The sequence below is a fragment of the Tupaia chinensis genome, unplaced genomic scaffold, assembly GCF_000334495.1.
Source record: "Tupaia chinensis unplaced genomic scaffold, TupChi_1.0 Scaffold000100_1, whole genome shotgun sequence".
In the NCBI taxonomy this organism is placed as follows: domain Eukaryota; kingdom Metazoa; phylum Chordata; class Mammalia; order Scandentia; family Tupaiidae; genus Tupaia; species Tupaia belangeri.
The window spans coordinates 2476640-2492470 of NW_006159564.1; the positions used below are offsets into that span (position 1 = coordinate 2476640).

Here is a 15831-nt window from a genome sequence, read left to right on the forward strand (position 1 = left end):
TTGATCACTTGGTTATTGTGGTTGTGCAAGTCATATTTTTCCACTGTTAAACTATTTTCTTTCACTTTGTATTGGGAAATTCTTGAAATTATGAGTAATCTTAATATCATACTTTAGCAAGTATTCATGTTTCTTTCCCAAATTAATGTAGTGTTCGACAAATGATTTTCTATTATTTCTTTTATTTTTTTAGAGTGATTATTGCTATAGTGCGTGTCACTCATTGGAGAAAGAGGCAGAGAAACAAAGTGAGAATTCATCCTTCAAGGGGAGTGGCTATACCACAGTCCCTTTTCCATTCTCCTCTTGGGATTTTGGGCATGCACACACACACATTGAGTTTCAAGCCACCAGGTCTGGGACTTGAACTGCATTGACTGTATTGGAGTTCAGTGCCTTAATCACTCTATCATCTGCTGACCTCTCCATTAAAAAAAAAAACTTTTGGGACCAGCAGATGGTGTAATGGTTACATTGCTGGACTCCCATGTAGTCTACCACAGTTCGAGTCCTGGACCTGAAATTCAGGCTGGATGCATGTGTGTGCATGCCCAAGATCCTGAGAGGAGAATGGAAGAGAAGGGATTGTGGTGTGGCTATCTCCCCAGGGTACGGGGGTAATTCATTGCTTTCTGTCTCTCCAGTGAACACATGCCCCCAATAGCAAAAATCTCAAAAAAAAAAAAAAAATGCCTTTCATCCAGCAGGTGGTATGGAAGTTAAGGCAGCTGGATCCCACATGGAGTAGTGTGTAGTTCAAGTCCTGGACCTGGTGGCTTGAAAACCACACCAGGTACACGTGCGTGTGTGCCCAAAATGCCAAGAAGAGAATGAATGAGAAGGAATTAGAGCATGGCCATCCTCTGCTAGGGGGTGATTTTTCTCTCTGCCAAGCCAAACTGAAGGGAAAAATAAATTTTTTTTTTCTTAAGGATCTCACTGTTGTCCAAGTTGGCCTCAAGCTTGCAATTTTGCCCCAGTCTCTTGAGTAGTTTGGGCTATAGGCCTATACACGCCTACTTGTGTTTTTTTGTTTGTTTGTTTTTAGATTTTTGCCATAGATTTGCTCACCAAAGAAAGTGAGTAATCGCCCACATGGGAAATGGCCACACCACAATCCCTACCTCCAATCTCCTCGTGGGATGCACACACACACACACCCAGTGTGATTTTCAACCCCTCCGGGTTAAAACATGGTCAGAGATATGAGGATTGAATGCTTTAACCTCCACACCATCTGCTGGCCCTGTACATTCCTACTTTTTTATTAGTTGAGATTCTACTGAGAGGATTTTCTTCTGTATTATTAAAGTATTTTATTGATAATGAACCCTTATATTTTCTATGTTATTCTGAGTTATTTATTGCTAAAATTCTCATGTATTTGGCCATGTGAGCCCCTTCCAGTTATCTTTTTTCTATGTCCCATCTTTTTTTTTTTAATATTTTCTTAATTTTTGGCACTATTAAATGTACTAGGTCTCAACAGTATCTGACTTTTTCCAGCCTTGGAGTCAGTAATTTCTTTAAGCATCTATGCATATTTCCTTTGAGAATAGTAATTAGAAACCCAAATAGAAACTTAGTCTACTCATTCTTACAAAAGTTTCTTTGCTTTAACCTGCTTAACACAACTAGGAAATACATGTATATATACATACACCTATTTCTGTGTGTGTGTGTGTGTGTGTGTGTGTGTGTGTATGTAACAGTTCTATTTCTGTATGTGTATGTATGTATGTCCATGAGAGCATATGGGTATTTCCAATACCAGTCTGTCATAATAGAATTTATTCTAATCAGTTTCCTTTATAGTTATAACTCTGTCCAACAGCAAGAACTTTACCCACAATATGTTCTTTTATTTGCTTAATTCTAGAATGCACATAGTTTCAGAATTGCTTTTCCATTTTTCCCTTTGAAAAACTATCCAGAGTTTAGTATTTTATAGCTTCTTTCATTTTTAGTCTTAGTGTACATAATCTAGATACTGTTTTACAAAGTTACATAGTTCCTTCCTCTGCTCTTTTCAGTATGGTTATGTTTGTTTCTGTATTTCATAATGGTGCCTGCTCATTCTTGTTAACTTTTTTTGGTTGTAAAATGTTAGCATAGTTCTACAAATTACACGTACACACTAAGTGTCCTTCCCTTTCCTTCCTATGCTATTGTCTTCCCCCTCTTTCCTATCCTGCTTGCCTCTACCTCCAGAAGCAACCAACTCCTGGTTTCTGGTTTACCCTGTCCTTGTTTTTGCATAAATGAGCATGTGTGTTCTTTTTCGTGAAGGGTAACATACTATCATCACTCTTTGGTACTCCTTCGTCACTTTAAGCATACCTTGCAAACTACACCAGTTCATGGAGTACTTTCTTAAGAAGGAAACCATTGTTTTAAGAATATTTAATTTTCATTATTATTTTTTTATTTGACCAGAAAGAGAGTGAGAAAGCAAGCTGTCAGGTCTGGGACTCGAACCACAATGAGTCAAGTGGGAGTCCAGCACTTCAACCACCACTCCTGCTGGCCTCAAAAACACACTTTTTAAAATAGCTACATAGTACTAAATTGTGTGAATACACCATGGTTTCTCTATTCTGTATATAGCATGGCATTTAGATCATTTCCAACATTTTCTCATTACAGTGCTATAACTGAATAATCTCCTGTATGTGAATTTTCTGTTGGGATGTATCTAACCATAGATTTCCAGAAGCAGGATTGCTGGATCAGTATAATTGCATATGAACTTTTGCTAGATATTGCCATATTCTCCTCCAAAAAGTTTGTACCAGTTTGTTTGCCCGCCAGCCAGGAATGTATCTGTTCTCCCACAACCTTAAAAACAAAATGTGTTTGTTATGCTTTCAATTTTTTTTAAAAAAATTAACTTTATTTATTTAAATTTGACCAAAGAGGGACAGAGCGAGAAAGATGGAGAGGGGAGAGAGAGTGAGGTAGCGAGAAAGTGAGAAAGCAAGCTGCCAGGTCTGGGACTCAAACCACCGTCAGCCATGTGGGAGTCCAGCGCCCTTAACACTACACCACCTGCCGGCCCCTGGGTAAATCTCTTCTTTATGGCACTCATCCTTTTAGCCCCAAACTACAATAGCCCAAATGCCTATTTAATGGCAGTATGGTACATTGCCGTATATTCACACAAAGCAGTTACTTTTTAGCAGAGCACACAGTATGTAATAAAAATTTTAAATGAGCATAATAAATCACAAAGGAAAAATGAATGGAAATGGAAATAAGCATCAGTGGAGAACCACAATGGAAGTACTAGTGTAAAAATACAGTTAAAAACTTTTTTTTAAGTGTTTGCCCCTGGGCCAGTAAATAGCAATGGTGGTTAAATGTTAGATCCCACTCTATGATTCTAGTCGGGGCCTGGCAGCTTGAGAATCACACCAGTACATGTGTGCATGCCCGAAATCCTGAGGAGATAGGAGGAGAGGATATTGTGCTGATCCCCCTTAAAGGATGATTTCTCTTTTGCCCCTCTCTCTACCTCTGTCTCTCTCCAGTAAAGTCATGTGCCTATGGCAAAAATAAAATATAAAATAAAGGAGCCAGCAGGTGGCGTGGTTAAAGGCGTTTGACTCCCACATGGCTGACCATGCTTCAAGTCATGGCGACTTGCTTTCTCACTTTCCCTCTGTCTCTCTCACTGTCCCTCTCTGGTCAAATTAAAATAAATAAAGTTAAATAAAATAATTAAAAATAAACAAATACCCCAGTAACAATAGCAACAACCCAATACCAGAGCTTATGCTTTGAAACAAGATTCAACATCTTTTATTTACATATTTATGATACACATTAATGATCTTATACAATTAACTAAATCTAGTAACAATGGTAAGGATGGAACATAAAAGCTGCAATTCCAAATTTCAGTCAGGTCGAAATACTTTTTCCACTAACTAAAAGATACAATCAATGAGCAGCCATTATAGAGTTCGGGGCTGTATGTCAATTCACTCTTTAAAATTTAAAGTCAGCCACATGGCTAATAAGACAATGGAAATTTGCAAATGCAAATATTACATATGCAGGTATAATGCATGCATAGCTATCACATTTATTTTTTATGCTGAAAGCCATTTTCAAAGAGGAATAAACATCTTAATATATGTACATCAAGGCACATCCTTTTCTTGTGCTTTAGGAATGATTTACATGTGATCTGCTTATATCTTAGTTTTATACACTGGAACAGCTTCTAATACCTAAAACCTAATTTTAACAATTACAGCTTGAGTGGTAGTTTCCTAGAGAGAAATGTAGCATCTTCTCATGGTTATTTTGGAAATCAGAAAATTGGATATCTTAAAGAGGTGAGAATTCCCAAATCAAACATGAATAATATTTTAGTTTTCAGGGAACTTTTAAAAATAACAAATTTTCAGTCATTTGGTGGGACCATAATCAATGAATTTAAGTTATATGCTATAACGAGGGCTGCACTGACGAATCTTCAATGTTCTGAAATTACTGGACAATTACATGGTATTCACAGTAGATGTCCTATGTTGCTATTCTATTTCTCAACTGCAGTTTTTCAACAAAATTAAACAATTAAACATGATACAAAAGCTGAAAACACACCAAACCTAACTTGTTCACTATTAACTTGTTCATTCTTTAGCAAAATAATGGCATTTTTTGTTTGTTTCTGCTTTGTTATCAAGGAGAAATTTCCCATCAACACTGTTTAATAACAATGTTCCTCATGGTCAATTTACTTGCCTTGAAGAGATAGTACAGTAAGGCTTTAATAGGCATTTCATGCATTTTAATGGCATTTTAAAAGTTAGCTATTCTCTTATGGGTTCCCCATATAGTTAAATATACTGTGCAAACTTGATTACAACATGTAACTCATTAAGTGCTTTAAAATAGAATAAAGAATCCCTGACTTTAAAGGGGCGAAAATAAATAGGAAGTTGAGAATCACATACCTAAGCATTTAAAATATGTAATATACCTATGCATACTACTGAAATGCTTTATATTAGAATTTTCTTTTTAATCCATAAACGGGGCAAATGAAATCACAGAACCTCTATATTGAGAGTACAACAGAAGAAAACCCAACTGGTGCAGCCTTCTCAAATCAAAATATATAATAAAGTAATGTCAAATGCAAATGAAACTGTACAGTTTAAAATTGAGTACAGTCATTTATAAACATTAATTCATAAAAGGTACACCATGATAAACTACCGCCATCAGACAGAGTTGTTTCCAATTCTTTACAGTAAATGGACTTTTCTATAGAACAGCTTAGAAATGTTAGGCCAAACAGTTTAGAAATGTTACATCACAAACGGCCCAGAGCCTTGACAGATAAAGTCTTAAGTGGATAGTCACATGGCATTGTAAACAAATATCTGGGAGTCCGGTGTGCATGAGATGTCACTTGTTTTTATCTTCATTACTGTATTCATTCTGCTTCTGAAATATGTGCCACCTCTACTTCGACAGTTTGAATAGCTTCTGCAACTTCAGATAGCTTCTGTCCTTGCTGTTGAGCCAACACGTAATTAACTACTTGCATAATACTTTGGTCAGAAAGTGTAGATACCGATGGACACTCTTCAGTAGCTGCAACGGCTTCGAGAGCTTCCATAGTCTCTCCCGTCACTACTACAGTCTCGAGTTCTTGAGGACCACTGCTCTCTTGTTCCTGCATATCTGCTGTCAAGATGCTAACAGCATGCTCTACTTGAGTCCCTTGGTTATGAAACTGAAGGGTGTCTTTTTCCAGCATAATTTTACAAGGCACATAGTCTCTGTGGAATTTAGTCATATGTTTACGAAGTGTTCGGGCATCTATGTAGGCTTCACTACACACAGGACAGACATAGGGCCGTTCACCAGTATGTGTTCTGACGTGGCGTTTTAGAGACCGGGCATCAGCCCAGGCTACTCCACATGTCAAGCACTCAAATGGTTTAACTCCTATTAAAAACAAAAAGGTTTATGTATGGTGAGGTACAAGTACCAAGATACATTAAAACTGGCTGCCAAATAATGTTTTTTGTTAAAGTACAATAAGCCACAAGCCTTTTTATCTTTTATCTCTAAGGTAATGATTCATTTAGAACCAAATGGTTCTCCTTAGAATAAACAAGGTTCTGTAATAAAATCTCTCTAAAGATATTCCAATAGATACAAGTTAGTGAGAAATCTCATTTATTCCTTCAAAGCAATCCTATATTCCTACAATAAGGAACCAGGCTTCTAACAGTTTAGTTCAGCATAACAATTTTGATATATTGGGTCATCAAAAAAGTCATGACCTATTTTTCTATGCCTTTCTATGCAAAAATGCATCATGACTTTTCCCACGATCTAATAGAATTAACTTCTCTAAACAGGAATCGGTTGACCCAGATGGTAGTTTGGGAGGCTAGGTCCCACGTGGCTGATGGCACATTGGAGTCCCAGACACAGTGGCTTGAAAAACATGCCAGGTACATGTATGTGCAGGCCCAAAGGAGAGGGGGAGAGAAGAGGACGACAGAGAGAATGGAGGACACGGGATTGCGTACTCTTCATTCTCACTTTCCCTTTCTGGTGAGCACACACACCCTATGCAAACTGAAAAATAAATTAATCTATTTAAACAATAATTAGGTACTGGGTTCAGGATCACCTCTGTCACTTGAATATATTTCCCAAGAAGTGGGATTATCCTCTTATCAAGGAAGATGAGGGGGTAACGAGAGCTGGTGAAGGAGCTCACTCCTGGAGCGGCGTGTACTCCGTGTAGGTGCACAGCACTGAAACTGCACTTACCGTCGTGGTTGTTCATGTGCCTCCTGTACTCCCTCAGCTGCGTGAACTTTCTGCCACACTGTTCACACACCCGCTCCAGGTTTTGCTTTGCTCTTCCTTTTTTCCCGTGAGTAGCCTTCTTTACATGCCTTCTGAACAAAGCTTTTTCGTAAAATTCTTTGCCACATATATTACATCTAAACGGGAAAGGAACCAATTTGTTATGTAGAAAGCACCAGCAAGCCCTAAGAATCGAGGCACAAATATACTTCCACTAAGTTCAGATCCTTTTCAAATTTACCCACCTGTAAGGCTCAGTAACAGAATGTGACTTCACATGGGAATACCAATCTTTCTTCCAACTATAGCACTTGTCACAAAATTGGCACTGAAAGGGCTTCACACCAAGGTGTTTGTTCATGTGCTGACGAAGATCTCTAGCTTCAAAGAAACTTTTTTCACATCTGCAATGAAGTTCAAGTATTCAACTAGATCACATTATTACTTTAAGACAAGTTTCCGAGAACTCATAATAGTCTAAGGTTTTTAGACCACCACAAAATAATCCCAACTAAAAAGCATCCCCTAATAGTCTAATCTTGTACCCGGGCTGGCAGGTGGCATAGCGGATAAGGGCACTGGACTCCCACATGGCCAACTGTGGTTTGAGTCCTAGACCTGGCAGCTTGCTTTCGACACTCTCCCCACCCCTCGCTCTGTCATTCTGGTCAAATTTTTAAAAATAAGAGTTAAATAATAAAAAAAGAATATTCTCATCTTGTATCAAGGTGCACAATTTAAAGTTTTTTTGGGGGGAAGGGGGAGAGGTTTTCGCTCTCAGGCGCGTGCGCTCACCAGAAAGACAGAGAGATAGAAAGCGAGAAATCACCCTCAGGGGGGATAGCCACGCCGCAATCCTCCTCCATTCTCCTCTTGGGATCTTGGGCACTCATGCACACGACGCATCTGGCGTGAGTTTTAAGTTGCTGGGTCCGGGACTTGAGCCACGGTCGACCACGTGGGAGTTCAGCGACATAGCCATTACACTAATTGCTGGCCCCACGATGATTTAAAGTTTTTTGTGGCTAAAATACTAGAAATGTTACAGAAAGAATTATGCAGAGTTCCCAAAGGTTATAATAGAGATAATTTACTGTCTCTCTCTTCTTTTTTAAATTCCCTTCATCCCTCTTACTCTCCATCAATGTGCTGAGGCTTTAACACTGGACCCAAGGGATGGAGCATGACTCTGGCTTAAGACAACTGGCCCAGTATTCCCCTGGCAATAGTTAAGTGACTTAGGAATGACCAAATGTCCTAACTGTACCTAATCAGAATCAACCCTCAGGGTACTTACAGGAACCTCCAGAAAAAGAATCTTGACAATTAGGGAGTTGAAAGAATGAGAGGCTGAAATCACCGCCTGAGAGAAACCAAGTGCTAATGAATCTGACTTCAATTTACATTAAATCACTACGACTTCTAGACTTTCCCTTTCACTCAAGCCAGTTTTGAGTTTTTTTTTTTTTAATCCCACTTGTAACTAAAAATGTATAGATAATAAGCCTTGTTTTTTGTTTTTGTTTTGGAGAGGTTTTTGCTATAGGGCGTGTATGCTCGCCAGAGAGACAGAGAGAGAGAGAGAGACAGAAAGCGAGAAATCACCCCCCAGGGGGGATGGTCACGCCGCAATCCCTTCTCCTCCATTCTCCTCTCGGAATCTTGGGCATGCGCGCACACACATGTGCCCAACATGAGTTTAAGGCACTGGGGTCCGGGACTCGAACTATGGTCAACTACATGCAAGTCTAGTGACATAACCATTATGCCAACTGCTGGTCCCTAAACTGTCTTTGTTTTAAAATAAGAGTAATTATAGAGTGACATCAGCAAACATGGCAGAATAGCAAACTCCAAAAGTAGTAGATAAAATTCTACAAAAGTAGTATATATGGGAACCAGCAGTTAGCGTAATGGCTATGTCTCTGGACTCCCACATAGTCGACCGCGGTTGGCATCCTGGACCCGGTGGCTTAAAACTCACGCCGAGTGCTTGTGCCTGCATGCCCAAGATCCCGAGAGGAGAATGGAGGAGAAGGGATTGCGGCGTGACCATCCCCCCTGGGGGGTGATTTCTCACTTTCTGTCTCTATGTCTCTGTCTGTCTGGCGAGCGCACACCCCCTATAGCAAAAATCTCTCCAAAACAAAAAAAAAATAGTAGTAGATAGAAACTGGCAAATGGTCAGAATAAACATCAGAAATTCTAGAAACTAACCAGAAGTTTACAGTGACCAGGCAAAGGTATAATCAAATAGAAAAATTGCTGAATCCCTTTAAAAGAACTTAATGGCAGTTTAAATTCCCTGGGCCCATAGCTCAGCAGCAAAGATAAGCCTGCATCAGGACCAGCAGTTAGCATAATGGCTATGTCACTGGACTGCCATGTAGCCGACCACAATTCAAGTCCCAGACCCGGTGGCTTAAACTCACACTGGGCGCGTATGTGTGCATGCCCAAGATCCCGAGAGGAGAATGGAGGAGATGGGATTGTGGCGTGGCCATCCCTCCTGGGGGGGGATTTCTCACTTTCTATCTCTCTGTCTGTCTCTCTGTCTGGCGAACGCACGCTCCCTATGGCAAAAACCTCTCAAAAAAAAAAAAAAAAAAAAAACGATAAGCCTGCATTCCCAGTACAGGTTAATAATACTGAGGGACTTAAAGAATTACTGCTAAGGCACTGGACTCCCACATGGCCAACCTTGGTTTGAGCCCCAGACCCAGCAGCTTGAAAATCGTGCCAGGTATGTGTGTGTGCATGCTCAGAATCCGAGAATGGAGAAGGGATAAGGTGTGGTCATGCGACTCCTCCCCGGGAGGTGAGGGTGTAGGGGAGTGATTTCTCACTTTCTCTCTCACTGTCCCTCTCTGGCAAGTGCACCTGCCCTATGGCAAAAATCTAAAACCAACCAAAAAGAATTATGTTCATTCTTACTTATCTGGTGGTTCTCTCAAAGAACTTCTCCTTGCCTTTTTTTTTAAGTTTGTTTATTTTTTCTGTGAGCAAGAGACAGAGAGACAGCACACCTCTCTAGGTCCTGATGCCACGATCCATTTCCAGCCTCTGCCAGCCCCAGACCATGGGCAAACACATGACCAGCATACTCAGGGCGTTCTCTAGGGCACAAACCCAGAGCTTTGCAGAGCATCACACTTTATGGCTGTACCACTGTCCAGCCTCATCTTTGTCTTTCTCATAACTTTCCCAGGACCAAGGGCTAGAGATTTATTGACAATACTTAAAGCAAATGCATTAGCCACTATCATCTGGGGCAAGGAAAAACAGTTTTATACAAATAATACACAAATCAAAGAGCTTGAGAATGAGACTGGGGAATAAGGGCTTTGAAAACAAACTTATTTTTATATATTTATGTAATCTGATTTATTATTATTTTTTAATTTGCTACAAGGCACATGTCCTCACAAGTGAGAGAGAGAGAGAGAAGAGTGAGAAAGAATGTTGCCAGGTCTGGAACTCAAACTACAGTCGGCCATGTGGGAATCCATCACCTCAACCACCACGCTACTCCAAAACTCACATATTTATAAGAAAAAGTCTGAGAAGGCCCTGAGGTCTTACCTCTGGCTGACCTAGAATGGCACAAATAGGAAGTGAAGGCTAAGTGAAGGCTGTGCTGGAAGATATTGGCATCAATGATCATGATCATGAATGTATTAAAAGCCCCTCCTGTATTTATATGATTAATTTCATGTTATATGGATTTTTGCCTCCATATTAATTATATATATATATATAAATTTATATATATATATATAAATCAGAAGGCATCTGAAAATTAAGGGAAAAAAAATCCGAAGGAAGGAAAAACTAGGTGAGTGCCCAGGGCTTCAGAAGAACTGCTGAGAGGAAAACACTGGCTGGCAGTGAACCCCTCTTTCTTGGTCCTCAATCCCACAGAGTACACTAAGATTTAAAAATTTTCTTTGGCCCAATAGCACAGTGGTTAAGCACTGTGTGGAGGGAGCTAGATACTACAGGTTGACCATGGTGCAAATCCTGGCCCCAAGGCTTGAACATGTGCTGGGCACTTGTGCACACATCTCCAAAATCCTGACAGGATAGAGAAATGGAAAAAAGGGATTGCAGCATGACTATCCTCCATGGGGGAGTGCATTCTCTCTCTTTGACAAGTACATGCACCCTCTGGTAATTTGAAAAAAAAAAAAAAAAACTTATTAACTTTGCAGAGTGACTTATGTCATCATCTTTTTCTTTTAATTTAGTTTGTTTCTATAGGGTGCATGCACTCACCAGAGAGGGAAAGTGAAAAATAACCCCCGGAAGAAATGGCTAACCCTAATCCCTTCTCCATTCTCCTCTCAGGATTCTGGACACGGATGCACAAGCACCCCCACATGTTTTTCAAGCTGACAAGCCACACAGGTGGCTATGTAGGAGCCAGCACTTTAACTACCACACCACCTACTGCCCTCCCCTCTTTTTTATAAAGAATTATTTTATTGTCATCATTTTATTTATTTTTATTTTTTGAAGTTGACCTGAGAGAGACAGAGATACAGAAGGAAAGTAAGAAAGCAGGCTGCCAGGTCCAGGACTCAAAACTGTGGTCAGTCATGTGGGAGGTCCAGCTGCCTTAACCACCACACCACCTGCTGGCCCCCTCCCGACTTTTTTTTAATTTGCAAGAGAGCGCATATGCTGGAAAAGAGAGAGAAAGCATGAAAGTTACCCCCACGGGGCACAGCCATACCACAATCCCTTCTCCATTTATTCTTTTGGAATTTGGGGCAGGCATGTACATGTATCCTGTTTTTCTCACATCATTGGGTGCAGGACTTTAACCGTGGGGTCAGCTATGTGGGATCCAGCTACCTTAATCACCAGGCCACGGGTTACCTTTTTGCTTTCTTTTTTCTTTTTTTTAGTTTGCTATAGGGCATGTGTGCTCCACAGAGAGGAGAGAAAGGAAGACAGAGAGAAATCACCCGCTAGGGTGGATGACCATACCAGTTCCTTCTTGTACATTTTCCTCTCAGAATTTTGGGACCCCTGCACACACATCCAGTGTGTTTTTCAAACCACTGGGTCCAGGACTTGAACAGCACAGTTGGCCATGTGGGATCCAGCTACCTTAAACATAATGCCACAGGCCAGCCTCTATATTTAAAAAAAAAAAAAAACTATTAAAAAGGAAGGAAAAAAAAAAAAAAAAAAGCCAGGCATAGGCAACACAACACAAAAAACTCATTCAAAATCAAGAGTAGGGACCAGCGGTTAGCGTAATGGCTATGTCGCTGGACTCCCATGTAGTTGACCACGGTTCGTGTCCCGGACCCGGTAGCTTAAAACTCACGCCAGGCGTGTGCATGCGTGCCCAAGATCCCGAGAGGAGAATGGAGGAGAAAGGATTGCGGCGTGGCCATACCCCCCGGGGGGGTGGTTCCTCGCTTTCTGTCTCTCTGTCTGTCTCTGGTGAGCACACATGCCCTATAGCAAAAACCTCTCTAAAAAGAGAAAATTTAAAAAAAAAATTAAGAGTAAACTAAAATTAAAGTTAAACTTTATCTTTGAATACTGACAACTTTCAAATAAATTGTGTAAAAAAATTAATTGATGGCTTCATATATTCACATATTAAATACGTACTGAGTGCAATGATACCCTCGAACCTCAGGCTTTGGCTGGTGTTTCTTTAAGTGCTTGCTAAGTCCAGAACCCCTGTGAAAAGACTTTCCACAAACTGAGCAATGGTACTTGGACTCTCCTGTAAAAAATAAAAACCATATCACAAATCCAGCAATCAGGTCCTCTTGTAACAGATTTGTTTTTCTCCTCTTCAAATGAGAGTGTGTGTCAGGCTGTGCAGGGTAAAGAAACAGGTTAATTGTTTAAAATGTATATCCCCTTCTACAAGAAGCAGTCACTTCTGACAAGGTCTTGTCACACTGCAAATCTCCCCCAGCTTCCCAGCTAGCCAGGAACACAGGTTCACACAGGTATATCCAAGGTGTTCAGGTAGTTGCAGGACCCAAGCCTGTGGCTCCCACACTGATCAGCAGGTCCTACCACATATACCACCACACCTGGGCCCAACAGAACTCTGTCTTATTTCAGAAGTTATTTTAATCAAGGAAATGTGGAAGCTATATCATTTGGCAAGTATTTTAAATTTTTTTTATTTTTTTATTTTATTTTTAACTTGCTATATAGCACACAGGCTCATTGAAGAAAGAGAGAGAGATAAAGTGAGAAAGCACCTCCCAGAGGGAATGGTCATGTTACAATCCCTCTTCCTCCATTCTCCTCTTGGGATTTTAGGTGTGTGGAGTGTGTTCAACCTGCTGGGTCCAGGATTCAAAGCACAGAGTTGGCTATATGCCTTAACTGCCACTCTACCTGCTAGCCCTTATTGAGGTTTTTGTTGTTGTTATTTTCTTTTTTTAGTTTTATTCAGTCTAATACCTAAAGAATGAGATATGCATGCATAATCTATGGATTATAATAGTAACAGAAGCAGGCATCTGCCCTTCATAGGTTATTCCTGAACTTTTGCTTTAAAGCATCTGAAAGCAGGTATGTGTAGACTAAAAATTCTAATAAAATCATAAGCTAGCAGGACTAGCAGTTGGCATAATGGCTATGTCCTTGGACTCCCATGTAGTTGACTGCGGTTCAAGTCCCGGAGCTGGTGACTTAAACTCACACCGGGAGAATGGAGGAGAAGGGATTACGGAGTGGCCATCCCCCCCGGGGGGTGATTTCTCGCTTTCTGTTTCTCTCTGTCTTTCTGGTGAGCACATGCACCCTATAGCAAAAACCTCTCCAAAAAAAAAACAAATCATAACCCATCTGCAATGTTGACATTTATGTCTGCCTACTATTTAACTTTTTTGTTAAAGAATTATTTTATTTAGCTTTATTTATTTTACTTGACCAGAGACGGTGAGGGAAGGGTGGGGGGAGGTGAGAGAGCAAGCCACCAGGTCCGGGACTCAAACCGCAGTTGGCCATGTGGGAATCCAGTGCCCTTAACCACCACGCCATCTGCCATTTTTAAAAACCATGACATTTTCTTTTTTTCATATTTTTGAAAGAGAGATTTTTGCTATGGGTACATGAGCTCACTGGACAGACAGAGAGACAAAACGTGAGATATCACCCCCTAGGAGGGAATGGCCATGCCGCAATCCGTTCTCCTTCAGGAATCTTGGCCACACATGCCTGGTGAGTTTTAAGTCACTGGGTCTAGGACTCAAACTGCAGTTGACTAAGTGGGAGTCCAGTGACGTAACCATTATGCTATCTGCTGATCCCTAAGACCATGACATTTTCTTTAGGTGCCTGGATCTAAATTACACATTATTTAACATTAAATATTCACTGTTTTTACAGGGGGAAAGAAGATATTTTAATACAAATAAGACAGCTCCAAAACTAGGTTTAAGAAAATCTTTTAACTTTAAATACTGTCTTATTAGTTAAAATGCACCCATTAGCACAGCAATGTAATTTCTGATATAATCACAGCATAGTTAATAAGACAGTAAATTAACAATATATAAAAGCATATAAAATGTAACTATGTCAAAATATAAATTTTTCATTACCTGTGTGAATACTCATGTGTTCTTGAAGACTCCGTTTGGTAACAAATGACTTAACACATAGTTCACACTGGAACTGCTTTTGTGACTGATGGAGACTCTGGTGTAATTTTAGACCATGCTTGTAAATAAAAGTTTTTCCACACACCTATGAAAGAATAGGAGTGTTGAAGTTAGTACAACAAAAAGGGCAACAGGCTCTATTTCTGAAGAATGAAGACAGAGAAAGTGGTGTATTATTTTAAATAAAAATATGAATTTAATTTAAATTACTGGGTCGTCAGAAAAGCCATGAGGTATCTTTCTAAGCAAAAATGGATCATGACTTTTCCAACAACCCAATATACACAAAATGATACAGTGCAAGTTAAATCACAAATGCTAAAGATTTAGCTAACTGGTCCCTCTTCTGACACAGTACTTAAGTATTATCACTATCTTTCTTAAATCCATGTCATCACTGGAGAAGGTCAAAACCGCATGAGAAACCTGTGCTATCTTTGTGAGATTGGTAAATGGTGCACCTATTTCTTTTTTTAAAGAATTATTTTACCCCTCTGAGGGGTGGCCACTCTCTCTCACTCTCTATCTCTCTTTCTTTCCCTGACCACAGTGAGTGCTCATGCCCTATAGCAAAAATCATAATAAATGAATGAATAAATGTATTTTTAAAAAAGGATAATCAATTAATGTCCTGCTACACCAACTACTACAGTGCTTCTCAAACTCTGTGATTAAAAATAAAATAAAATTTTTTTCCCTTCTACTAATCCATAACAGTGATTTCTGTTAAACACAACAAAAATGTCACAACAGTGCCAAACTGCTATGAGAGTTTCAACACGCTTACTCTGAATTTCTGTACTTCTGTTTCATGGGCCACACATTCTGAGTAGTGCTGCCACACTGGAAGATCAGAGTCCTAACTAATACTCGGTATTTAAATTTATAAATAAAATAATATTTAGGACTTGGCTTTAAAATAACTGGAGTGGGGTGGGAGGGAAGGCAGTGAATGACATTATACACAAAACGCATTTGACCCTAAACTGCAACATCTGAAATTGAGGGCTCATCTCATTCTCTTATACTTTTATTTGTATTTAATAAAAAAACTTTAAAAGGAGAAATGTAATAAAGTCTCATTACTCCCCAAACTGTCTGATAATAACAGTGGGTCAAACTTATAAGGAAGCCTACAGGCGCTACCAGAACTTTTTCACTGTTCCAAATAGCCCAAGCTGGCTAACCACAGGATTCTTCACCCAGAAGTCGTAATCCGGCACTTGGGTATCCTCAATGTGTGATTCTAGAGAGGAACACATAGCTTAGGTGGGATTTATACTGACCATGGATTTATCTCAGTCATGGATTCCTTCTCAGTTCAGGTGGT

General features: G+C 39.9%; 1 protein-coding gene across 1 annotated transcript in view; it reads right to left on the reverse strand.

The window, feature by feature from the left end:
* Nucleotides 1-3778: 3778 nt before the first annotated feature.
* ZBTB11 (zinc finger and BTB domain containing 11) overlaps nt 3779-15831 on the reverse strand; it is a 43668-nt gene continuing 31615 nt past the window's right edge. The window contains exons 7-11 of the mRNA XM_006143580.3: nt 14442-14586; nt 12481-12598; nt 7095-7253; nt 6811-6986; nt 3779-5970 (exon numbers count right to left, since the gene is read on the reverse strand). Coding sequence (XP_006143642.1) covers nt 5453-5970; nt 6811-6986; nt 7095-7253; nt 12481-12598; nt 14442-14586 — 1116 coding nt within the window. The 3' untranslated portion in view covers nt 3779-5452. The remainder of the gene's footprint in view (nt 5971-6810; nt 6987-7094; nt 7254-12480; nt 12599-14441; nt 14587-15831) is intronic.